The 26,683-nt window shown below is 51.4% G+C and overlaps 3 protein-coding genes and 1 long non-coding RNA gene across 6 annotated transcripts in view; 1 reads left to right on the top strand and 3 right to left on the bottom strand.

Annotated features, from left to right (window-relative positions):
- The window catches only part of HPCAL1 (hippocalcin like 1), a 327,988-nt gene that overhangs the window by 279,044 nt on the left and 22,261 nt on the right, over positions 1–26,683 (bottom strand). The gene's annotated exons all lie outside the window — the stretch shown is intronic.
- The window catches only part of LOC115942447 (cystin-1), a 133,029-nt gene that overhangs the window by 49,858 nt on the left and 56,488 nt on the right, over positions 1–26,683 (top strand). The window lies entirely within an intron of this gene.
- LOC115942445 (uncharacterized) lies at positions 2,389–5,349 on the bottom strand. Its single transcript, XR_004077048.2, has 3 exons — positions 5,148–5,349; positions 4,845–4,957; positions 2,389–2,822 (listed from the first exon to the last, which is right to left on the bottom strand). It is a non-coding gene; the product is annotated as an uncharacterized LOC115942445 (long non-coding RNA).
- Positions 15,849–26,683, bottom strand: part of GRHL1 (grainyhead like transcription factor 1) — a 49,603-nt gene continuing 38,768 nt past the window's right edge. For all 3 annotated transcript variants that reach the window (XM_081797223.1, XM_081797222.1, XM_081797221.1), the window contains 6 exons: positions 25,873–26,012; positions 24,316–24,353; positions 22,064–22,155; positions 21,637–21,722; positions 18,814–18,878; positions 15,849–17,488 (listed from right to left, as the gene is read on the bottom strand). In XM_081797223.1, the coding sequence (XP_081653349.1) occupies positions 17,374–17,488; positions 18,814–18,878; positions 21,637–21,722; positions 22,064–22,155; positions 24,316–24,353; positions 25,873–26,012 (536 nt within the window). In that variant the 3' untranslated portion in view covers positions 15,849–17,373. The remainder of the gene's footprint in view (positions 17,489–18,813; positions 18,879–21,636; positions 21,723–22,063; positions 22,156–24,315; positions 24,354–25,872; positions 26,013–26,683) is intronic.

Genomic DNA, 26,683 nt, shown 5'->3' on the forward strand with positions numbered 1-26,683 from the left:
CCCCACCCTGGGGAAATTCCTCTCCACACATGGGTGGGCCTGGCCACCACTTCCCCTGCAGAGGGATACTCCCAGGTTGATTGCTCAGCTGCCACTAGGGAGTGGTCATGGGCAGGGAGACAGGCTCCTCTCTGCCCCAGACTCAATTTCCCCTTCTGGCTACCAGAGGACGTTGTTAGGATGGGGGCAAAGGGCCAGCATAGGCACAGATAAAACAGCCCATGTGGGCTTCAACCAGCGTCTCTGCATTCCAGCAAATGCCTGGGCTCCAGATGCCTGGGATCCACATTGGCTTTGTTCCCAAGTTGGCCCCATTCACATATGTCTCGCACTCCTCATTCAGAGGGCATGAACGGGTTAAATGCACCCCCCCCCCCCCAGGAAGTGGACATGCTATCCATACAGACCCCTGCTGGTGGCCTGAGACAGCAAGATTTTGCTGCACTCCAGAGTACACACACACTGTGTGTGGGGCGGGGGAGACACAGGTGACCAGGCGTTGGGGGCGGGGCCAGAGGAACTGGGTGAGGAGGGGGGAACCAGAGGCATACAGGTGGGGAAATTCTGGGTGGGAACACTGCCTCCTGGCCATGTCTGAGCTTCAAAGAGGAAGGGGAGAAAAGGTGTGTGTGTGTGTGTGTGTGTGTGTGTGTGTGTGTGTGTGTGTTGGGGCATGGGGCACAGAGAGCCAGAGGAAAGTGAGAAGATCACGAACAACTGAAGCATGAGAGTTTGGGGGAGTTGGTCTCCATGCCCCCACCCTGCAGATAGGTGGGAGTTGGTGAAAAGGCCCATTTATAAGACCAGATTATTGAGGACCTTACAGACTGGGCTTGAGGGTTTGCATCTTACTCTGACAACCAAGAGCAGGCACTGATGGGATGCCCCCAGGGGCACAGACAATCACGTTTGCATCTAGACTCATGCTTCTGACCACGGCGTGGAGAGCAAACGGGGCTGGCACCATATGTGGCTGGAGGCTGGGACTGCTCTGCAGGCAACAGGGTGTATTAGATTTATACACCGGGTGACAAATTACCACAAACTTAGAGGATGAAAACGAGACACATTTATTAGCTCACTAAAAGAGCAATCTGGACGTGGCTTAGCTGGGTCTTCGGCCTAAGGTCTCAGTAATCTACACTCAAGGTGGCATTTTTGGGCTGCGCTCTTTTCTGGAGGCTCGACTGGGGGAGACTCTGCTTCTGTGCTCTCTCGGGTCACGGCACAATTCTTCCCCTTGCTGCCGCATTGCCGAGGGCATGCTTCTCACCGGCCGTCTGCTTAGGTCTTCAAGGCCGTCCGCAGTTCCTGGCCGCAGATCCTCTCTCTAGGCAGCACACAACCCAAGCTAGTGTGGGGCAGCCTGTCCTTGCATTTCCCTCCCAGCACCTCTCTTTCTCCCCCCATTCCTTCCACCTCCTTGCTCCCCATTCAAGGTGGTAGCTCTGGGCCCTTGCGTGGGGGAGAACCACGTAGGGCAGCACACAGAATGTGCTCACGAGCCTTTCCCCAGCTCTGGGTTCCAAAAGCCTAAGCTCTCCCTTGAGGTTGAAGAAAAGGATGCAGGGCACAACGTGTTCATGGAAATAAGGCTTCTCCGCAGCACCCCTGTGACACAGTCCTGGATGTGGCCACCTACGTCAGCCCCGGGGCCAGGAAAGGTGTCCCTGCCTTGGCCGAGGGTCTGGAACTAGGGCCTTCTGCTACTGAGTTCCGCACTCCTGACACCAGGGTTCCGGGCATGCCCAGGGTGTCCAGCAGGGTTCCGGCAGGGTTCCGCAGGAGAAACAGAGCCAGGGTGTACGTGTGTACGGAGAGCCACAGAGATATATCCATATGTGGGTGTGTAATGCGGAAGCCAGTTCCTTACATCTTTTTATGTAAGTGTTATTATGAGATTTACATAAACCACACGGTGCAGGGTAACCATGGAGCGAGAGCAAGAGAGCGCGCCAGGAGCTCGCGGGTACCGCGGGGGCTCGGAGGAGACAGCTGGGAAACGTGCGGGGGCGGCCGGCTGGCCCGTTGCCACCATCCCCAGGCGGAATTTCTCCTTCAGGGAACCCTCCGTTGTGCCATCAAGGCCTTCGCGGGGGGATGAGGCCCGCCCACGTCACTGGCGGTGCCCACGCGGACGTCGCGTGCCAGCGAGCTCTAGCTTCCCGAGGGTTGAATCACGGGGGGCTAGAGCCTGGCCGCGCTGGCACGGGAGGGGGGCCCTCACACCGGGCGCAGGAGCTGCGGAAAGACGGGTCGGACGGACGGGCACCGGAGTCTCCGCCTCGGGGACCGTGGCTTCCGGGGCCACCAGCCTCACCCTTGCTATGGCCCGTGGTTCTGCCCTCCCGCTCTGGCCCTTCGCCCCTCGGCTTCCCGTGGCTGCCGGGCGCGCGCGGGTGCGCGGGTGCATGTGGGGGGCGCGCGCGCGCGTGTGGGTGTGTGCAGGGGAGGCCGGGGTTACGGAGCAGGCCACCGGGTCCCCAGGGCTCAGGACTCGCGGCAGGACTTCCGGCCAAGCCCCGGGGGGCTGAGCCAGCCGTCGGACATCAGAGCCCCTCTCCGCCGAGCAGCCGGGCTCGAGGGGAAGAGAAGAGGAGACCCCAGCGTGCTTCCCACCCTAACAGCCGCCTGGTAGCTAAGGCTGGGCCCGGAACTCTGCGCGCCAGGAGGAATGCTTCTACCGCGTAGACGCTGCCTGCCCGGAGCTCCCCTACCTGTCCGAGCTGCCCATCTCCGTCTCTGCGGGCTGTGCACGCCGGAGCCCGCTCGCGCCGGCCGACCGCACACGGATCCTCGATCCCCGGCTCAGGGCTCCCCGCCTGAAACCAGCCACGATGGGAAGATTTACACCGCAGTGATCAGCAAACGCTGCCAGTGAGCTCCCGGCGCTGCGCTGTAAAGTCCCGGGGCTGCCTCCGGGCACAAGCCGGAGCCGCCCCCAAGTGCACCCCCTCTAGGAACCACAGCCCTGCTGTGCCCCCCGTCGTGTAGGCGGCAAGTTCAGTCTGGTATCCGATGCACTCCTATGGCTGGAACCCGAGTCCCCGTGGTCCTCTTTAAACTCCGACGGTGGCTTCTGGGTGTGCTGGGGGGACACTGGGGCATCCACGAACATCCTCTGCTCCGTGGCCGGTCCCCGGAATGTCCCACGCTTGCCCCTCTGGCCAGGACGCTGACCAGCCCCCCACCACGCACACACTCTCGGCTCACCCTGCAATGACAGGTTTGTCTCCCCTCTGAGTGTTGCACCTCCGAGAGGTCCAGGAGGACAGGTCCCACCACCTTGGTCCCTGCTACATCCCAGGGCCTGGGACACTGGTGTGAATGTGTTTGGAACAAAGGAATAGCTCACGCGTGTACACACACACACACACACATGTGATTTGTGCAGTCTTCAGACGGTGCATGGCCTGCTCATGGGTCTCAGGGACACGGGGTGCTTTGTGGCCTCTGGCTGGGGATCCCTGCCACGGGGAAGAGCAGTGGCCCCCTTGCTCCTGGGGCTCTGCGCCCTCACAGCCCCTCAATCTCCCTTCCCTCTGCTCTCGCAGCTGGAGGGGAGCCCCGTCCGCCAGCCACTGTGTACGCAGCCTTATCTCCCAGGGCAGGCCCCGGGCGGGGTCAGAAGCACAGAGCCATGCTGTGTGTTTGCTGTTTTGGTGCTTCCAGGAAATCAGAGCCCCCTTCCCAGAAGGCCGCCTGGCCCTGAGCCTGCTGCCTAGCCACCCCCCCCCTCCGCTCCGGGGAAGCAGGTGTCCTGGGGCAGGGCGGTGCCGGGTGAGGCCGCAGGGCCAGCAGGTGAGGTGGGCCGAAAATCACTCTGCCTTCCCTGGACGAGAGGGTTTGTTCAAGTAAAGCTGAGTTCCCCTTTCCCTCCACGTCTACACAGCCTCCAGGTTGGGTCAGTACCCCCCCTTCACCACTGCTCGCACGCAGAGCTCCCTCTCCCTGTACCCTCCCCCCAGCCCCCCGCCCTGGGCGTCTTCTCGGTGGTCCCCCGCCTTCTGCCTTCATGCCTCCTGTCCCTTGTCCAGCTGTCGCCAGAATCCTTGGGTCTAGAACCTCCCCCGTCAAGGCCCCTCAGCAGCTCCACCCTCCCTCTGGGAGTGAGGAATTCAGAGTCCCAGGCCCGGGTCTGCACCCACAGCTGCTTCCTGGCTGAGTAATGCAGGTGTCCAGGGAGGGACTGGGGAGGGTGCCCCATGTCAGCTGGGAGAGGCGATGGGAGGGGAGCCCAGCGCTGAGGGGCTGGGCTTGTGCCCACATCTTCCTGGGGAAGGAGATCCTTGAAGTCCCTTGAAGGAGGCAGATGGCTTTCTCCAGCCCAAGTGCCTGCTCTTGGTCCCTGCATCAAAGCTGGGCCCACTCTTCCCTGGGGGCTCCTGCAAGCCCTCCTGAGCTGTCACCTCCTCCATGAAGGCCTTGCTGAGAGCTCTGAGACACTGGGGACGTGTGCACTTGCGGCCAGCTCCCTGCCCACCCCCGCCCCGCCCCTCTTATCTCTGGGAAACCCTGGTTAGGAAGTCTTGGAGGGGGGCGGGCTTGTCTCCTTCTGCAGAAGCCTGGGGCCAATCCTCCCCATCCTACCAGTGACCTCCCTCGAGCCTCCACCCTGAGCGATACCTAGCAGGGGGCCCAGGAGGCCTGGTGCGGAGCCCTGCGTCCACAAGTGACAGGGTGGGGGGAGGACATGTCCTGGGCAGCCATGGGCCTGTTTCTGGGGCTTGGCCTTGCCCATGGTTCCTGGCCATTTTCTCCCGCTGGTTTCTCAGCTTTCTGCCTTAGTGAGTTTTCTGTTGCCTGAAACCAGGAGCCCTGCAAGCCAGCAGAATCCCCCATACCGGGCAGTGTGCAGCCTCGAGCCCAGGAAAGGGTGGCTTCTTCCCTTCCTCTTGTCCCTCCGAAGGCTGCCCTCTGTCTCCAGGCGGATGGCCCCACCTGAGAGCAGGTTTCCCTGGGGCAGAAACAGAACAGGGACAGTGTCCCAGGAAGCAGGCTGTGTATACCTTCCCGGGGATTCTGGGGCAGCCTCAGGCAGCAACCGCTTCCCTAGGGCCCTCCCTTCCCAAAGTCAGTGGCCAGGCCGAGCCAGCCGCTGCACGGACACGCACACACGTGCGCTGGTGCACACAACACGCTCGCACCTGTCACACCGCTCCTCCTCCTCGTAAGGCCTGGGCGGCCTCCTCCCGGCACGGAGATCGCGGAGGTGGGGGTGCTCCCCCAGGTTCAGGATCGCCTTCAGCTGGGTTCTCTACGGACACGTGCCAAAGCTGTTTGACCCCCTCTGCTCCTCGGGGTCAAACAGCTCCCTGCTCTCCCGAGGCCCTGCCGATTCCCTGCAGCTCTGGCCTCCCTGCCCCTCCGGACCCCCCCCCCCCCCGCCCCAGGGCCCTCCACAGCTCTCAGGCCAGCGTCCGCCAGTGTCCATGACAGGTGCTCCCCGGGAAGCCCTCTCCAGAGCCCTGGGCTTTGTCTACACTCGCAGGTCTTTACCACACGGGTGAGCTGAAACAAGGACTCTGGGAGGAGAAGCCCTGAGCAGACATCAGACCATATTTTAGGAAATTATCAGGCCAGAGGATTCTCCGAGGGATTCCCGAGAGGGAAGAAGCCCGCTCTGGGCCTCCACGTGGGTTCCCCTGACTACTTAGTAGCTAGAACTCGGGGAGACGTCTGTGGGAACATCTCCTCAGGGCTGCTGTGTTCTGAGCGCGATTAGCTCAGAGCCAGGATGGATTTCTCCCGTTACTACTGATGCCTCGGGTGGGGTCTGCCAGCTTCCCCGCCGTAAAGGTGCTCTCTTTTATTCTGTAATTAAGAAATATTCTGAGGGATGGTCCTTTGAAAGTGTGTAAATACCTGATTTTTTATCAGAATGTGGATGTATTCATGGGTTAGTGTACACCCGCGTGGGATTGTGGGGTTCTGTTTGGTTCTGTGATGGTTACTTATTCTGAAGCTCGAGTCGGGTCCTTTCGCCGCGTCCCCATCCTTGGAGCTTGTTCTTGCTTTCTGCTCGACGAGGTGCTCTGGGCTCTGCTTGTGCGCTCGCCCCCACCCCGTCGCTGGGATCGGCCACCTCTCCCAGAGCCCTGGCTCCTTTTGGTGGGAATGACACCGAGAAGCCCAGGTTTGGGTCCCTGGTGTGCCCACTGTGATTAGGGCGTCACAGCTCCCAGGCCTTCTCAGCGGCCCTGGGAGAGCACCAACACATACATGCATGCATGTCTGCCTGCACTCACGCACACGCATGCACGCACAATGCATGTCTGCCTGCGCTCACGTACACACACACACACGCACGCATGCACACACAATGCATGTCTGCCTGCGCTCACGCACACACACACACGCACGCATGCACGCACAATGCATGTCTGCCTGCACTCACGCACACACACACACGCACACATGCACGCACAATGCATGTCTGCCTGCACTCACGCACATACACACACGCACGCTCACACACACACATGCACATCTGCCTGCACTCACGTACACACATGCGCATGCACGCACAATGCATGTCTGCCTACACTCACGTACACACACACACACGCTCACGCACACACATGCACGTCTGCCTGCACTCACACACACATGCATGCACACGCATATGCACGCACGTATGCCTGTACTCACGTACACACACACATATGAACAGGCACACACACATGAATGCACATGGACATTTGTTTCTCTATCTGTAAATATTGAAATAAAGAAATATTGAAAACTTTGAGTTCCCACAGGGAGCTTCTCCAGTGCCAACGAACAGTGTAGGTCCGCTCCAGTTTGCTCCTTTTCCACGTTTGTAACTCTTCTCCGATGGGGGGTGGGGGAGAGTGGCTTCCGTAATGTGGTCACTCATCAGGCCAGCCCCTCCCAGGGAACCGGGAACCGGCCTTCCATGTGGGCCTCCTCTCAGCTGCCCCGGGGCCAACGCCCCTCGCCCCGTCTGGGCTCTGACAGCTCACGCCAGCCCCCACCACGGGGATCCCCATCTGCACCCTCCCCCCGGATGCTGCCCTCACCCCGCTCGGGAGCTGCACCCACACTGGGCAGCACCCCCACGTCCTCCTCCTCTGCTGGGACCTGGCACCGTACCACGCTGTCCTGCCCCACTGCTCAGTCTCTGACCCTGTGCCAGGCCGTCTCCCTGCCCTCCCACGGAGCACCTGCTTGTCCCTGTCAGGCTGGGCGATGCCCTCCTTACCCCGCTGTGTGCCCACACCCGCTCTCACCACTGTGTCCCCCAACCAGACACACACCCCTACCTTGCACTCACCTACGGGCTTTGAACCAGATTGTTAAGGAAGTGAAGGGGACGGATGGGAGGGAAGGGGGAGGGCTGCTATTTCGTTTTTTGTTTTTTGTTTGAAGTAGGCTCCACATCTAGTCCAGAGCCCAGTGCGGGGCTTGAACTCAGGACCCTGAGCTGAGATCAAGAGTCGGACGCTTAACCGACTGAGCCACCCAGGAAATCTTGGTTTTTTGTTTTGTCTGTTTGTATTTTCGGAACTGCTGTTTCTTAATAGAAGGTGGAGGGCAGACACTCTGTGCCGGGAAGTTCTAATATCATTGAGCACACTGAGCGCTCACACCGGGCTCAGCACCTTATATGCACCATCTTCGTCCTCACACGAGCCAGGAGCTGGGTTTCATCACTACTCCGTTCTCAAACTGCAAAAACGGCAGCTCAGGAAAGGCATGGTGACCACCCGTCACAGGGCAGCATCCGGCTCCCAGGATGTTTCTAGAAATACAATTAGATTCCCCTTTTCACCTGTCCCAGGCCCCCAAGCTCTGGGCCCTCCCCACCAGGTATGACGTCCTTTCAAGCTCTAGATAAGGGCTGCCGTCACCCCCCCCCCCCAGCCTGTGAGCCCCCAGGAGCTTTCCCCGCGGGGACAGGAAGGCAGGGAGCAGCCCACCCGGGAGCTGGGCAGGTGCAGGTGGACCAGCGCTTGCCAGCACAGGGAGCTGAAGGAGCCTGGCCGGGGAGGGGCGCAGACCCAGGAGACCTGGAAGGAGGCCCCAGGGCTCTGTGGCCGGCCTGGGGGCCCCACCTCCTGGTTTGCTAAGTCCCACTACTCACCCAGAGCACTGGCTTGACTCCGGGTGCCCCTGTCCTGCAATCCCCAAGCAGCTGGGACAGTTCTGTTGCCAGGTCTGACAAGACAGCAGGCTAGAGGGAGTCGGGGCTGGGGGGAGCATCTGCAGGCTTCCATCGAGATGGGGTTCCCTGAGAGGCTGGGCGGGGAGGGGTAGCCACGACGGTCTCCTTTACATTCCCTCTCCAACCAGGGAGCTGCTAGATGATAGAGGCAGGATCGGGACCTGGCCCCGTGCCCTCTGGGGAAGAGGCTGTTCCTGCCCCTCAGGCAGGAGTGAGGAAGCTGGGAGCCCCTACCCCATGCATCCCTGCATCCCCCCAGCTCTTTGCTCCAGGGTCCAGGCAGGGCCTGGGGTTGGGGCTGGGGGTCACCAGGGCTCAGTTGGGCCCCCGCTTACCTCTGTGCCTCAGTTTCTCCATCTGGGCCTTGGGCTCTGGAGCGGGAAGACCTGCATTCCTCTCTGGGCCCTGCTGTCCCCCACTGTTGTCACTCTGTGTCTTGAGGATGGTGTCTGGGCTGTGAGAGATCGGGGAACCCCGTGGGACAGTGACGCAGCAGGGAGCACCAACAGCTGGGCCTGTGGTTCTCAAGGTCCAGGGAATTAGAAGCAGACAACAGAGGCTGGGGACACAAGGAGGGTCCCATGATGACTGGCCCACCGTGTAGGCAGCTGAGAGGAAGTGGGTCAGTGAGGCCCGCCCACAGGACTAATGCCCTCCAGCAGCACTCAGGGCTTGGGAAGGTGCCCGACCGTGGACAGGGCAGGTGCTGTGCTGATCTGGAGCTGTGCTGGGGGCCTTAGAGCCCAGAGGGTGGCCCCTCGTCCTGCTCCAGCCCGCCTCAGCCCTGCAGGCCTGTGACGCACCTCCTCAGGGGCCAGAGTTCCCTTCCCTGCTTGCTTGTGTGGCCTTCAGGCCCAAGCAAGCAGAGAGGAGGCAGGGAATGGCCTGGGAAGCCCTTGCCAGGCACATGTGACTTCTGTAAACTTTAGGGGCCTGGAATCATCTGGAGCCCGAGCTGGAAGTGGGGGAAAGGTCTCAGCGTCGCGCCAGCTGTGGGCTGAGCGCCAGGGCCGGCAGGAGGAAGGCAGCCAACGTCCAGCTGGGCCAGACACCCACAGGCCAGCCCCTGCCTGGCTGTCGGCCCCCTGGGCAGGCTGCACAAACGTCCACAGGCCTGGCAGCCTCGGGCCTCCCAGGCAGGCGGGCAGAGTCTGAGGAGACTGCGGAGGGAGGCCTCGCGGCGGCCACATCCCTTCCCACCTCTGGCCCACGCTTCTCCAGGCTCGGGCTTGGCTTCCGCACGGGAAGGGTCCCTGGGGCACCTTTGCCCCCTGGAGCCACAGCCCTCCAGCCTGCGTGGTCCGCAGGATGTTTGCTTATGCTTATCACCGCCAGCCTGCAAACAGAGACGAAGGGCTCCGTGTTGGCACCTGGTGACTGGGCCACCCGTGTGGGCCGCCAGGCTCACCGCGGGCTCCCTCCGCAGCCACGGGACAAGATGTCCACTGCCCGGTCTGGCCCAGCAGGACGTGGACATGGGAGCATCCAACTTGCTGGAGGTTGGGGGGCCTCAGCAGGAGGCCAGGAGGGCTGTGTCCCTCTGCAACGCCTCCCACATGGCTGAGCCTAAGATCTGGTCACACAGGCCACCCACAGTGCCCCCTGGGAAACAGGGTCACCCCTAGACACTGCCCGGGGATGGGGAGCTGGGACTCTCGAATGAGTGCTCTTTGACCTTGGGTTTAGACACACAAGTCAGAAATGGAGGGCTGGCTGGGTTTTCAGGGGCCCTCAGCTTATTCCCGGGCACCTCAGGCTTTGAAGGGGAGCAAGTCTGTGCACTTGGCATGGGGAAAGTTTCTTATTAGCACTTTACTTTTTTAGAGCAGTGTTAGGGTCACCGCCAAATTGGGAAGGGACAGAGATTTCCCCTATACCCTTTCCCCCAACACATGCACGGCACCCCATCAACAGCCCCCACCAGAGGGTGTATTTGCCACAACTGTTGAACCCACATGACACACTATCATCACCCAGAGCCCACAGCTGACATTAGGGTTCACTCTTGGGTGTTGCACATTCTACGGGTCTGGACAATTGTAGAAGGATGTGTGGACATGGATCCATCATTATGATATCCTACAGAATATTGTCACTACTCTGAAAATCGTGTTCCACCTACTCATCGGTTCCCATAAACCCTGGCAAACACTGAGCCTTTTACTGTGTACGTTGCTGCACTTTTTCCAGAACGCCATAGAGTTGGAACCACGCAGCATGTGGTCTTTTCAGATTGGCTTCTTTCACCTAGAAATAATGCATTTGAAATTCCTCCATGTCTATTCATGGCTTGTAGCTCATCTCTTTTTAGCACTGAAAATGTCCCATCGTCTGGATGGGCCACGGTTTTTTTAATCCACTTACCTACTAAAGGACACCTGGGTTGCTCCCAAGTTTTGGCAGTTATGAATAAAGCTATTATAAACATCGGTGTGCAGGTTTTTGTGTGGACCTACGTTTTCAGCTCCTTTGGGAAAATGCCGAGGAGCATGACTGCTGGATCTTATGGTAACAGCAGGTTTAGTTTTGTAAGAAATCACCAAACTGTCTTCCAAAGTGGCTGCACATTCTGCATTCCTGCTCATGGTGAGCGAGCGTTCCCCCCGCTCCCCAGCCTCGCCAGCATGGGATGTTGGCAGTGCTCTAGATTTGGGTCATTCTAGTAAGTGTGCAGGGGTATCTCGTTGTTTTAATGTGCATTTCCTTGAGGATGAATGACGTGGAGCATCTTTCCATATTCTCACTTGCCGTCCGTGGATCTCCTTTGGTGAGGCATCTGTTAAGTTCTCTGGCCTATTTTTTAATCGGGTAGTTTTGCTCTCTTATTGTTGAGTTTTAAGAGTTCTTTGTATATTTTGAGTAACAGTCCTTTATTAGATGTCTTCTGCAAATATTTCCTCCCAGTCTGTGCTTATTTTCTCATTCTCTTGACATTGTCTTTCACAGAGGAGGTGTTTTTCATCTTAGTCAAGTCCAGCTTATCAGTGATTTCTCTCATGGGTCGTGCCTTTGGTGTTCTGGATGTAAAGGAGGCCAAGGTCCTACAGACTAGACTGACTCAGGGCTGGCAAGTCAGGAGGGTCCTGAGGTTGGCAGCAAGAGCTTAACGTTGGCCCTGACAGTTGAAAGCCAGCGGTTCTGGTAGTCTTCCCAAACAGGCATGTGGAGAAACGTACTTGCCAGGAAGGGTAAGCCTAAGACTCAGCCTTTTACTCCTCTTCTTCTTAATGCCACGAACATCCCATCAGGCTCATAAAGCGTGAATCTTTCTCCTTGGTAACATGACTGAGACTGGGCAGACAATGATGGTTTTTATTAGACCAGCACTGCGGTCGACATCACGTAACCTCAGCAGACGAAGCTGTGTGGTATCTTCAGCTGATGGGATAAGAGAAGTTCCGAGACAGCAGGAAGGCTGGAACGGCTGAAGGAGGAGAGAGGGGAGAGTGGTCAGGGGTGGGGTCAGAAGAGTCCGCGGCCCAGATCCTGTCTCCACTGAAAGGACTTGGGCTTTTCCTCTGAGTTGAGCAGGGTTCTGAGCGGGAGAGCCCTCATCTGATGGACATTTCAGAAGGATCGTTGGGACTGCTAGACTGAGACTAAAATGAAGGGGCCATGGGTGGAAAGACTGAGTCCAGCTGGGTGACTGCCCAAGTCCAGGGGAGAGAAGGCAGTGAGCAGTGGTTGTGTTCGGGATGTGTTTCCAAGGGAGGAGTGGCAGGATTTTCTTGGAGATTGGAGGCAGGATGCAGAGAAAGGGAGGTTGGTGATGGCTCCAAGGTTTGTGTTTGGGGAAGCACAGGATTAACGTCGCCATTTGCTGGTGACCTTCCCCATGCGGAGACCATGCTGGGTATGGGCTGAGCAGGAAAGGCCCGGAGCACGTCCTCGAGGCGCTAGCAGTCTGGGGCCCGGGTGGGGAGGAGCACGGTCAGACATCTTAGCAGGTAGGTCCACGACAATGTGGAGGCACCAAGGGGGACGTCTAGACTTTGCTTGAGGGTGCAGAAAGGAAAGTGCCCAGCAGAGCCCTCAAGTTGGTGATGGGTGAGCAGAGTCACAAAGAATGGAGGGAGGGGCGCCTGGGGGGCTCAGTCTGTTGAGCGTCTGACTCTTGATCTCGATTCAGGTTGTGATCTCGCGGTCGTGGGATCGAGCCCCGCGTCAGGCACTGTGCTCAGTGTGGCGTCTGCTTCAGAGTCTCTCTCTCTCAAATAAATAAATAAAATCTTAAAAAAAAAACAAAAAAAAGGAGGTAAATTCTCCAGCCAAAACAGGGAGGAGACCTTGAGGAAACAGAAACAAGGGCACAAGGCAGGAGTCGTGAAGGGCAGGACTTCGGAGCTCGGGGACGTGCTCTCGGGACCGGGGGCACCGTGGACGCCGCAGGCAGGAGCCATTTGTGGTTTATCCTGACGGGCTCTGACCCTCACCTGAGAGAGTGTGAGAGCCGAAAGGGCCTCGAGGTGGGTGAGCTACAGGCTGGAATGGGAGCCACTGCAACATGGAGACGGAGAGAACAAGAGGGCTGGAGGAAGATACGCCAGGCCTGAAGGTCTGACAGGAGACTGGGCAGAGTCAAGGGTGACCACCGGTTTCTGGCTTGGCGGCCAGCACAGTAGAAGCCCCGGGAGGAGGCTCACGATTGAGAAGGAAGAGTTTAGTCCAAGTTGAAATGCCTGGTGGTGAATGTCCAGGAGGCGGTTGGATCTAGAGCTGAAGGGAGAGCTCTGGATTGGAGGAAGGAATCTGGGCGTTGTTGCTGTTCAAGGGCCTAGGATCAGAGGACAGAGGAGATACCACAGCCTGGCCTCTGGGGACAGTGACACTCCGGGAGCAGGAGTGGGGTCAGAAAAGGGGCAGCTGGAAGTAGGAGCACCAGAGGTGTGCTGCCTGGTAAACATTCCTCTCTGTTCCTTCTCTACCTCACTCCCCCCGGTCAGTTTCCCCAAAAGCCTGATTTCTATTTATGAAGCTGTGTTTGAGAGGAGAAGACTTCCATCCCAAGGCCGTGATGGTTCACCAGGGCACATACAAGCAGGGACGATCCAGTTGGAGGGAAACCCGGGACTTTTGCCCGGAATCCTGTGCCTAGGAATTTTCCCTCTTCTGGACTTGGACCGGGAGATGTAGTTTGAGGAATTATTGGCAACCATCTGGAGACTACACAAGGAGAGCCAAACTTAGGATGAGGCCCCCAAAGAAGGAAAGAAATTAGCTTGCTGGTGACATCAAGCTCCAGGATCAAGCTTTGCCACTTTTCAGCTGGTATGTTATGAAAGTATTTGTACTTCCTTTATTGTTCAACCAAGCTTCAAGTGTTTCCACCACTTGCAGCAACCCCCACCTTCCAGCTCATACACCCGTCATGAAAGCCAAAGGTTCTTTAATGGCCGGTGCCCCAGAGAGTAAAACAAGCAATTAGGTCCCCAGTAAGCGGGGAAAGTTTCCAGGGGAAACAGCAACGTGACCATGGAAAGAAGTGGAGTTTTGGAATTGGACGGGCGTCTGTCTCTTCCTAGCAGTGTCATCTGAACCTGAGTGTCGTCTGTGAGGTGGGGCTATTTCCCCCTTTCATTAGAGCCTATGAGGATTGGAGGACATTGTCAAGTGTCTGGGACAGGGTTAGGCAAATGGTATGGGAGGGACAGGTGTCAGGCTGCACTGAACCCCGAAGCGTACAAGAAATGAGGAAGTGGGACAACACACAGATTATTTGCTTCAAGGACATAAGTACAAATGGTCCCTGAACGTGAGGTTATGCTCAACTTCAAACAGAGCAGCACAAGTCAAATCAGGAAGATGTTGGGACACAAACGCTCATGCTCAGTGGGTAGGAATGTAAACTGGTTTGGCTGAGGGCAACTTGGCAGTATCTACAAACCACTTACTGAGCAACTGAGCATCGTCTGTGATTCGGCACTCTTCCGCCAAGAACTCATCCGACAGTTGCCCCGTACACGTATGTATGACAGACACATCAGTCAGCCTGTTTCCTGCAGCCGTGCTCGTAATGCAAAGCCCGGCCTGGAGGCCCGGCGGTGGGCTCAGGTTAGAGGAGGAAACTGAGGCAAGAGTACAGTGCCGTCATTAAAAAGAACACATCTGAAGAGTAGTGATAAATGAAGACGCTTGCAAAAAACAGTACACGATTTGTGAAACAGCATGAATAGTACGCTTGAGTTTGCAGTGAGGATTCCTGAGCAGCCGTGGAGAAATTATGCCTGGTTATCTCTGGGGAGCAGGCTTAGGGAGGTAGGAAATTTCTCCAAGAAATCTTCTCATGGAGCTCAATATTCATTCTAATGGCTTATGTTTGTGTTTTTTTTCTTAGCACGTGTTACATTTATAATAAGACGATTAAGATACAGTTTGGCTACAAGATTTCAAGAGGGTGATGGCTAAAGCTGCTCAGGGCCGAGTGTGTGTGAGGCAAAGAAGACGTGAACGGAGAGAGACCTTCCATGTGCTTGCTGTTAGTCCGTACCTGCCGTGCTGGCCCTTGGGCTCGGGAGACAGGAGGCGTGGGTTCAGGCTCTGACGACACCACGCACTGATGGGGTGGCCTACGTGTTGGGGACCAACATCACGGGTGAGATGCAGACGTTGCTAACACTGGACGACACTGCTGGGCTGCTTCCTTCAGAAGCGGAGGGCTAGACACCGTGCATGTGAGTGCACGTCGCCTGGTCCTGCCGAGGCGCAGGCCTGCCTTTGCCTTCTCCTGGGGCTCCTTCCCTACCCAGTCTCGTCGGCCTCATGAAACCGCCTTTTCTTGAGCACATTCTCTTAGGGACTTCTGCTTTACTGACTTTAAGTAGGCAAAGCCTACTCTGGAGCCTACCGGTCCAGGTCTAGCCTGGACTAATTTGTGAGCTTCTGACTTGTAAACAGTCTCTCTGCTAACTGTCAAGGGAGAAAGAAACGCAGCTGAATGTGGGAAGCTCGGGGAGAGGGGAATCCGAGGAGCTCCTTGGAGCCTTGGTGAACGTGGGGTCCAGCAAAGGCTCTGAGCTGGGCTCTGGCACTGCTGAGTGACCAGGAGTGGAGTCTGCCCCTAGATTCTTGACTTGTGGCCTGAGCGTTAGAGTGGAAAATGAACAGATGCCACAGGAAATCTATCACGGAGTTCATTTCATTAATTTGATCATGTATTCATTAGAAATTTCTATTAGTGTCTGTCATATTTAGGCCTCAGATTACCTGAATAAGCTATAACACAGCTGTTTGATTTAGAAAGTCTGATGAACTGAAACATTATTGGTAGATTTTTAAACCAAACATATTTCTGTTTAGCTTTTAAAAACTAAGAACCCTTGAGATTTTAGGGTCTGAAAGTGTATGCCTTCAGGTTTAGTCATTAAAGTTTGGTAACAAGCTGAAAAATTATTCAGGGCTCCCTTATTTAAGAGTTACTTGGGTCATTTCAGAAACCTGTAAGGAAAAATTAAGATGAAGGAAAAGACAAGAGTATCCGTTTGAGAAATGAGGAGAAAATGCTAAGGAGAGTCTTTTCAGCTCTACTAGTTTAAGATCTCACATTCTGCATTACTGACTAATGAAAGGATAAAGTCAAATGGAGTAACAGGAAATGACATATTATGAAATAGACATATAAAATTTAATCCCTTTGGTTTAAAATACATCTTCAATGATACAATTAAAAACAAGCAAGACAAAAATTTATTTCATAAAACAAAATATAAAATAGTTATGACCCGTGTCCCATGATATTGTATCTTAGAAAACCAGCAATTTAGTTCACATACTTCATTAGAATATTTTAATGTAAAAATGTAACCATCAATCCTACTTATACAAATGACCTATTCTAGCTCCCTGAACCTAGATACCCGTGATTTTATTTCTGTTATAAAATTACACTTTTTAGTACTTTTATATATTTAAACATGTGTACAAAATGTTCCCCTGCCATAGTAATACAGTCTCATAAACTCATGAATGCTTTCTAGAATTATTAGCATACAAGACAATCAAAGCTTGAAGGCTCTGAAACACGATAAAACAGAAATCACTTCTTGTAAGAGGAAGATGAGGAAGGACTCCATTTTGGGTCATATCACCTAGTACACAACAATCACACATGTGTTGTAAGGACTGTGTGTTCACTCTCTCAGGTACGTACAAACTGATATTAGCCTACACAACAGATAGGAATTGCAGTAGTGTTTTTCCTATACTTCATTTGTTAAAACAGTACAGAAATCCGAATAACAACTCTCTCAAAAGCAAACAGAATCTCTGCCATTTGAGAAGGTTTTGCTATGCTCTGGGATGACTGCTGTTTGGGAAAACACAGACAAAACATTTCAGTGAGTTCCACTAAGCACAGTACTCGATCTGCTTGGTATACATTACCAAAAATAACTTAACCTTTCATTTAGGGAAAGTCTTCAAGGTAGACCTTATTGCATCTCTTCACTCTATGTACAGACACCACATTTATATATTATCTATTTGTATAAGACACGTATATACACATTTACAGACACAGGCCTTCAAAAATGTATTGCACTTATATACAACGCAGCGTTAGCTTAACTGATTCATACTGTAACCATTTCAGTTCTTCGTAAGAAAGGCAGTTGATATGTTCAAGAAAGTTGCAAAGGAAGATTCAGTAATGTGCCCTATTTGAGTAAACATTTTCTGGAGGCTGAGAGGCTGAGGGAGAAAGGGCGCATCCTCTTCTCTTTGGATGCCACTCCCACTACCCTGAGGCAGTCAGAGTTACTCTGAGTTCAGGCAAGGGCACGAAATCCTTAAACCCAAGCCCACTGCCTTTTCTGACTTGCACTAGTGAGCAAGCAGGCCCACTAACATTGAAGAGACAAGGTAGATAGCCCCATATTTTTATAAATAATGTAGCAGATATTCCAAAGGTTCCCAGAGTCTATTAAATCTTAGAACAAAGTTTTTACTTTTAATCCTAAGTACTGGTATCAGAAAATTCAAACATAATGGTGTAAGGATTTCTGTCGTCTGAAAACACCAATGCAGTATGTTGAACGGTATCTACAAGCCAAATGCAGCGCCATCTACAACTCGAAAGGAGTCCCTTCCGTTGACATCCACCCATACCTGTGATGTGCCTGTGGCCGGCCAAACAGTAAGACCCACGTAACCTTCCTTGGACTCGCTGGGAGTGGTGGGCCAGCGCGCCCTTAGATCTCAGTGAGGGTGAGTCTGTACGACCCCCCCGCTTCTTCAATCTGCAGCTGGAAGGTGTCTTCATTGGAGTAATGCTTCACGATATTGTCGTCCATGTTCACCAGAATCCTGGAAGAGGAAAAGCAAGACAGGTCTCCTCACTGCTGCCCGACACGGGAGGCGCAGGATTTACCAGACCTCCCGCAGCCCCGATTCCCTCACCTACGATGCCCAGGTCGTGTCAGTGCCTAGCTCGTAAGACTGTTCGAGGACTATGTGATAGACTCCAGGAAAGCTCTTCTAACAGTGTCGGGCCCGGGATGAAACAAAGCATACTAGCCTATTTGCTGTTATTACTTCAGCATGTAGGAATCGCTCCATAAACAGGAGCTATTACAATGCACAAAGTAAGTCTACAGAAGAAGCACCTCGTTGATCTGGCTGTAGAAGCATATTAGTCAAATTAACCTAAGGGATCTGAAGCCACAGCTCCCTGACCAATTATCTTCCCTGGTAAGTTATCCTCAAAGTTTAACTGAACTACTAGTAAGTCTAACCCTTCCCACTGGGCTCATCCAGAAAATTCCAATTAGGATTTGCTTTAGAATGAGGCCAAACGATTCTTATGCCATACTCTGCTTACCCATGTCAAAGACCATAGTCATTTAAGTGAAATGGAACTAAAAATATCAATTTCTGGACAAGGAAGCAATGTTCTATGATTGAAAACACAAGGCAGGGCGCCTGGGTGGCTCAGTCGGTTGGGCGACTGCCTTCGGCTCAGGTCATGATCCCGTAGTCCTGGGATCGAGTCCCGCATCGGGCTCCCTGCTCGGCGGGGAGTCTGCTACTCCCTCTGACCCTCCCCCCTCTCATGTGCTCTCTCTCATTCTCTCTCTCTCGAATGAATAAATAAAATCTTTAAAAAATAAAAAAAAAAAGAAAACACAAGGCAGATTACAGTAGGGGGAGCAAGGACTGAACCTGAACCAAGGCCTTGGCACTAACCTGCTACCTGATCTTGGACATCACAGGCTCTGCCTCAGCTGCCATGTCTATAAACTAAGGATATCACACCCAGCTCAGAGGGCAATGTGGAAATTAAGTACCACATGAAGTGCCTGATCCAGTGCCTGACTCATGACGGGGGCTTAACAAATGGGGTAGCACTTGCTGTTACCCTGACTAAATTTCATGACGTGCTCTGGAATTTGGAGCCACTTCACTGCTGCCAAGCACGGGAAGAGCAAATAAAAATTTTACTTGAAAAAAGTCCACAAAGATGTCTTAGAAAGGCAGATCAACTTTATATGGATAACTTAAGGAAAAAATACATCCCTGCATTCACGTTTCTCTAACTTTTTCTAGACTGGGCACAAATGCATGTGAGTCGCATTAATGTTACAGAATATTAACGTTATTTAGAAGTACTAGGAATGCCAGTTAACGCTTACCCTTTTTTACATTTCTTGAATATTTTCCCAATCTTATCATGGGGCACATCATACTTGTCTGAGATCTAAAAGAACAAAAGAAAATAATTATAAGATGCTGAACTCAAGGCTTTAAAACACAAACTATAAATACTGTGGTACAGTCACTCAGTTTTCTGTCTTTCAAAAATGCACGAAACCCACGCGTATTGGGGGAGGGGGTATTACCTGCCTTTGGAGGGAGCTGCAGTCAGGTGTCTGTTATTTCCCCCTAGCTTACTGATGTCTCTCCGTGTGTTATATGGTCATCTTTTTAAAAATGACTACTCTATAGAGCAGTTTTAGGTTTATAGGAAGCCGGCACAGGAAGTACAGTTGCTCAGTGCCCCACGGCAGCCCCAGTACTCACATCTCACGGCGGGGCGGCGCTTTTGTTACCGTGACGAGACCACATCGCTACAACACTATGAACTAACACCCATAGTTTACAGTCGGGGTCATACCCTACGGGCTGTGAGCAGTGAACAGTGACATGGACCCACACCATCACGAGTGCTCTGCTCAAGCGCACAAAGGCCCCGCTCTGGAGTTGACACATCTGAGTTGAATCAGCTCTGATTTGCTCTCAACACAAGTCACAGTTCGGATCCTCAGCCTCCCCTCCTCAGGAAAGGGAGACTCTCACTTCCTATAGCACAGGACTGCTGTGAGGATTACTCCGTGTTCAACACAGAGCAGGAGTTAACTTCAGATACAGAATATTGGAAGGAAAACAACACTTGCTGTCCCATAGCCCAGAAGAAACATCAAAGTCCCTGATCACAAACCAAGACTGCACCTCTGCCAGTTCTAGCTAGAGCCTCTCGGAGAGCAGCACAGACTCCCGTAAAACCCCAAGGCTCTGGCTAACGTGGCTGCAGCCGCTGGGGTGTGGCCCTCAGGCCCTCCTGAGCCTCAGCTCTTCCACCCCCTTTTCATGATCCGTGAGGGTCCACACACAGCGGTGAAATCAGTGTGGTATCGAGTGTGCGGGTTTCCTTTCGGGGCACAAAGGAGAGAGGATGAATTAATCCAAGGATAAGCTGATTCAGTCTACACCAAATGCTTTATCTGGAATTGTGCAGACCATCCCCAAACTGGGGTTACCGCCAACCCTCCACCTGAACAGCAAAACTCAAAGGAGCACTGAGAAAGGGGGCCTCAGAAGGCCAACCTGCAGACTGCTTTCAAGCTAACAAAAAGCACCCAGTTCAAACCAAATCTAAGCTCCCATCATCCAAACAAATCCATTTCTCTTCTGTATCACTGGGTAATAATTCCTTGTGTATTTATGAAGCATCAATTAGGAAACCCCAGGCCTGAGAGACACATGATACTGACGAATTCTTTATGGGTGTGAGCACGCTGTATTTACACAGTAAGTCTCATCACTTCTTTTTTCTCCATAATTAAGACTTTGCACAGTTCTGAAGAAATGAGGAAAGGTTATCAGAAGACAAGGTAAGAAAGAGTAATCTAGGAGAAATCACATGAAGCTGAAAAACAGAAAGCAGAGGCTAATGTTGGTGCTGGCTTTGCACGGGGAGGGAATGTGCTCAGAGACACCTGTGAGCTCAGGGACCCCGACAGACCACAGCTCCCCAGTCCACTGTCCCCTCGCCCTGCTTTAGTTTTCTTCACTGCATTTATCTGTGAAGTGCTTGGAAAATTACTTCTTAAATTTCTTTGCCTACTTTCTTGTCCCTATCTTCCTAACTGGACCCTCAGCTCCATTCTGCAATGTATCACTTACTCTCGTGACTCTAGTAGCTAGAACAGAACCTGGCACAAAGCAGGTGCTTAACAAACATTTGTTAACTTAATTCAGCACACTGCACTTGTCAGGGGAGCCAGGGGAAACCCATTTCCAGTGACGCACATGCTTTGAATTCAAAGATGCCTATGATTTATAGGGGGTTGATAAATATCAGAATACAGTGCTGATTTCTTGAATTGCATCCCACGGCAAAGCCAAAATGGCCTCCTTCTCATGCTATCTCTTGCTGATGTCCCAGAAGGGCTGGCTGGGGTCAGTTTGCTCAGTGCTGAGGTCTTAGTGGGAAGGATTATGGTTATCACTGGCTACACATCTAAATTTTCTCAAATAGGCTTTGGGTAAGGACTCGATACAAGCTTGGTCATTCCCCAGGATGGGGAGTTTCAAAGGCAGACCAAGGAGCCATTGTTTTTATGCATGAAGTTTTTAAGGATTTCTGTTTGATTGAAAATAATTTTTGTGAGCTTCTAAACAGTTTGTTAAATGGCAATCTTCCTTTAACCAAGTATATTAAAACTATTTCAGGGGTGCCTGGGTGGCATGGCTGGTTAAGCTTCCAACTCTTGGTTTTGGCTCAGGTCATAATCTCAAGGTCCTGGAATTGAGCCCCGCTTCAGGCTCCATATTCAGCGTGGAGTCTGCTTGAGATTTTCTCTCCCTCTCACTCTGCCACTCCACCTTGTGCTGGCTCTCTCTCTAAAATAAATAAATAAAATCATAAAAAAAAACCCCACCCAAAACCCTGTTTCATAGATCACCACAAAAGCAGTCAATTCAGTTGACTAGACATTCCTCAGAAGTTTCTATCTACCAACTAGTGTGCTGGGTGTGGTGCTGTGAGGCCCAGTGGGGAAGGCCCTGCAGACAACTGAGGGCCCCATAAGACTGGATGAAACGTGGGCTATGCCACAGGCAGGCTTCAGAGATTTCAGTATAACAAGGAATCTGGGTGGCCTGATAAAATGTGTTTCAATGGCATTCTACTTAAGTCTGTTTAAAAAGAGCATTTCTAAGCTTATACTACTTACAGCCTCCATCAAGCCTTTCAAAGACGGAGTCTTGAGCATCAGGGCATCAAAGACTTCCTCTGACTCCTTTCGTACGTAGAGCAGCACTAATCCCCAGCCAGGAATAAGAAGGCAGGGGAAAGAAAAAGGACACAGTTATTCATATGAGAAAAATGAGAGAACAGATCCTAGATGCTGGTTAAACTACAAAGAGACATCCACATCAAGAACAGTAAACATGAACCAATATCAAATCATCTTGAGGAATACAGCTTTCAGTTTCTCTTAACTCTGCTGTAAGTCCAAGCTTCAAGCCAAGAGCTGGTCTGATGGAAAAATATTCAAGAAAGTCAAGCTACACAAGATTTGCTTAAGCAATTCATGCTTTTGACAGATTCAAAATTCACTTCTATTTGACAACTGCCACAAGAACTGTAAACCAACGCACCTCTCTTTGGTTCTTCTATCCGAGTCAGCTTAGCAGGAGGTGCAATCGCAAAATCATCCTCCGATCCATATGGACCCCTTTTCAAGTTAGATCTGTAGACAATCCAAATGAGGTGATTAGTGACTTCAACTTCAATCCCTTGCGGAAACAGAAAAGAGTTTTAGGGTATATCACTGAAGTTTAGATTTAAAATGACCTTCATTCTTTATCTGGTCTGGCTTCCTTAGTTTATGGATGAAAATCTGAGGCCCAAGGAAAGGCACGGACTGAACCAGCTCATACTATTTAATGGCAGAGCTGGGACTACACTGAGGTCGCCTGCCAGACACTCCCCATTGCTCTGACACTAAATCAAGCTGGATTCTTAGAAACAGAGAGCTTCTTTTCAGGAAGCATTTTATGGAGAAGGTAGGATTTGAGCTATAAACACACACACACACACACACACACACAGAGAGACACACACACACACACAAAGGTGGTAACAAAGGAGAGAACATGTTAACAAAGGGGGGAAGTGCAATCAGCAGAGCCAAACTGACTAAAATAGAATGCTCTGTAGGAAGACAAATCCAGAAGGGCAGCCTGGACGCTAGAGGGAATACCTTGATCATCTGGCTATAAGGAATTTTAGAGTCAGTTGCAGGCTTTGAAATCTTTCAAAGTTTCGTGAAATAAGAATGCTGTAATCAAAGCGTGTGGTAAAGACTGGAGGGGACTCTAGGACCCACATGCAGAAGAACCTGTTACAGGACTCTGTGGATGATCACAGCATAAAATTCGAAAGGGTTCGAATACAGTAGTGTCAGTGCAAATAAAAAGAGAAAATAGACACCAGTGTGTTTGAAGAAATAAGTTATGGGGTTCAAATTCTACTTCATGAGGGGGTTCACTGTGGGTGAGCAAGAAAACAGTACAATAACTGAAAATGAAGAAAGAGTGCTTGGTTTTGAGCAGAAGGATCACTTCAAGAATACTGGCTGGGCCTTAACATACTCCATCTGTTTCAGTTTCCACCACATACCAGGCCTCCCATGAAAGCACCTGAGGTGTGTCTGAGCACGTCAAGAGTTCGAGAGGCAGTGGAGGATGGCCTTCAGAGAAAAGGCTCCCTACTCAACATGGATCTGAAAGGGGAGCCCCGAAGAGGGGACCGGACCCTCAACATGGTTGAGCGCTTAGTAGGGGGTCTGCCGGTGTGGACAGTCAGGGCCCAAGTGGGCCAACGGAGAGTACCTACGTGTCAGGGGGCAGTGACACCTCCACAGCAAGGAGCACACCCAGGGCCAGGTTCCTTCTCCAAAAGGGAGGAGGGTTTCTTGGAGAAGCAGCTCATCCTCAAGCTGGGGAAGTTTCCGGAAAGCACGAGTGCCCAGATGTGAGGGAGCACTCAGAAAGCTGGGGGGGGCGGGGCACGCTGAAGGGACTCAGAAGCAGCTGGAAGGACTCCAACTGACCTTCTAGGACAACTTGAGCAAAGTAAATGATAGCAATGATTTGCAACTTGTTAAATAGAGCCGGAAACTATAAGTCCATACCGGTAATAAAAAAAAAAGTTAATAAATTGAAAGTCTGATGAGGAATGAAATTTTCACAAAGCAACAAAGCACCTCCCCACAAAACACTTACTACAAAAGGGGGACAGGTGCCCTCATGGCGGAGAAGCCTGGCAGACACCACCTTGATCAAGTGATCAAAGTGAACAGCATTAGCAGGGGGTAAAACAAAATTATGCCACTTGATAGGACAAACTGGGAACACAGCGTTATGTCTACAACATTCCTGCCAAGATGCATAATTACCTGAATCTAATCATGAGAAAACAACAAACAGACCCAAACTGAAGGACATTCTATGAAGCAAACGGCTTATAATCTTTAAAAGTATTAGGTCAGGAAAGTCAAGGAGACACTGAGACTGTTCGAGGCTGAAGGAGATTAAAGAGACAATTACACACATGGTGTGAGTCTGAACTGGATCCTTTTAGGCAATAAAGGACATTATTGGAACAACTGACAAAACCTGAACGGAACGTCTTGTTAATATGGCTCTGTTATGTGGGAGACTGTCCTCTTTTGTAGGAAATATACACTAAAGTGTTTAGGAATGACAGGTCACTGAGTCTGCAGCTTACTCTCAAATGGCTCAGGAAAAAATGAGTTCTTTGTATTGTACTTGCAATTTTTCTGTAAGTTTGAGGTTGTTTAAAAATAAAAAGAATTTATTAAAACAAAACAAAACATAAACCTTACCCTTCACCCTCCAATTCTTCTGGGGCAATAGGAAGGACCTAAGACCAAAACAACAACAACAAAAAAATTAGATTGCTTTTCTAGTATATGCTCAAAATATTTCAAACCATAAGTGACATATTCCTAAAATGAAAATAATTTTGAATTTATCTGGTCTAATACAAAATCCTTTAGCCTTATTTTTTTTTTTTTTAAAGGTTTTATTTATTTATTTGACAGAGACACAGTGAGAAAGGGAACACAAGCAGGGGGAGTGGGAGAGGGAGAAGAAGCAGGCTTTCCACAGAGCAGGGAGTCCGATGTGGGGCTCGATCCCAGGACCCCAGGGTCATGACCTGAGCCGAAGGCAGATGCTTAATGACTGAGCCACCCAGGCACCCCTAGCCTTATTTTTCAAAAACCAGATTCTTAAAGGCATCTTGAACTCCTCTAAAGCAGGGGTTAGCAAATTAGGGCCCATGAGCCAAGTGTGGCCCAATGCCTGTTTATATAAACATTTACGGCACACAGACACGCTCATTCATGGGCATGTCGTTTATAGCTGTTTTGGCACTACAGTGGCAGAGTGGAAGAGTCACAACAGACACTGTGTGACTCCAAAAGCCTAAAATATTTACTATTTGAGCCTTTTTACAGGAAAAGTTTGCCGACCCCTGCTCACCCCAAAGCTTCTCATTAGAAATTGGATACATGGTTGGGGCATCTGGGTGGTTTAGTTGGTTAAGTGTGCAACTCTTGACTTCAGCTCAGATCCTGCTCACTGAGGGTCAGGAGATCGAGCCCTATGTAGGGCTCCACGCTCAGCGACGAGTCTCCTTGAGATTCCCTCTCCCTCTGCCCCTCCCCACACCACGTGCTTTCTCTCTCGCTCTCAAATAAACCTTAAAGAAAAAAAAAAAAAGAAAAAGAAACTGGATACATTGGCAATGCCCTCTCAACCCCCCAAACTAAAAAATCATTAACCCATATAAATCTGTGCACAAAATGCATGGCAGACTATCTTCTTCATATTTTTTTGAGCTCTGCATAGAAAGCAGGCTCCACTCTATCCAAGCTGCTATCTCCACTAAGCTTCTGCTCAGAGCAGGGTGTGGCTAGTTGTGACCTTTTATGTTAATTGCCAAGATATGGCTCTCTATGTGTCAACTATGATTCAGTAACTGAAACAATGAAAAGAGCCTTCGGATGCTCTTTCTGCCATCATGGCTACCTACCCTAAGTATTCCTGTGGCTTTTCCCTCCTGGCCAGAACCATGTAAGTTAAATCCACAAGATCATAGACTCAGACTCCAAACTATGTCACTATTCTAGCATTTTTTAAAATGAACTAAGACATAAATACATACATACATACAGAGTGAAGTTGACAGGTTTGGTACTTCGTTTCCATCAACAACGCTTACATCCACTTTACTGTAAGGACATCACGTCACCCCAACTGAATATTCCAGAAGGCTGACCCATAACACTGGTCAAACCTCACTAAATTTTGGCTTCTGTTTACCATGAATGCCAAAGACTTTCTCTTGCAGCCACCCTGGGATCCTGGTTACCTACGTGAGCACCCCGCTGAAGGTTGGCAAAGTGCACGTCGGGAATGAAGAGGACAGGCTGAGTATCAAGATCAATAAAGGGCTTAAAAACTGTGATATCCATTCGTTTGTGAGAGGGAAGCAGTGGCACTTTAACATCAGAAACTGAAAAAAAAAAAAAAAAAATGCCACCACAGTCAACCACTTATATACACATACTGGATGCAGGCCACAGAGCATCCTCCTCAAATTTAAGAAACTTACAGGGCAGCACTACATAAGGTACAGGTCATGTTGCCTGAATTAAGAGGAAAATCACAGTTCACGTGAAGAAATATGCTGCTTATATTTATACTAAAATCAACTGAACATCTTAGAAAATCAGAAAAGGCTACTTTTAAACATACACAAAATTTGGAACAGAGGCAAAGCATATTTAATTTTTGTCTGAAAGGCTAAGACTTACAACTGTATAAACATAATTCAGAAGTCATTTCACCTTAGTTGTCCTGATTAAATAATTTACATTCTTACAGCAATGTACTCTTCACCTTGAGAACATTCACCTTTATACCTCCAACTTCACCTCAGCACTTAACCTCAGAGAGGCTCAGAGTAAGTGTCACTGACTAGGTTTTTTATTTATTAAATTATAGACTTCCTCTTCCCCTGTCATCTGCCCTGAAGCCCTTGGTGATGAACTCTCCTGGTTAGTCTCTCTGAAGTGACATCGGGATTCTGCACTTTGATGCTACCTGGAGAACCTAACACGCTGTGCTGCAGGGCAAACGTCTGCTGAGCTAGACAGACTGTTCAGAGGCTCGATGCTCGCGGCC

Source organism: Leptonychotes weddellii, chromosome 10 (assembly GCF_054177405.1).
Source record: "Leptonychotes weddellii isolate Sample4059 chromosome 10, ASM5417740v2, whole genome shotgun sequence".
Taxonomy (NCBI): Eukaryota; Metazoa; Chordata; class Mammalia; order Carnivora; family Phocidae; genus Leptonychotes; species Leptonychotes weddellii.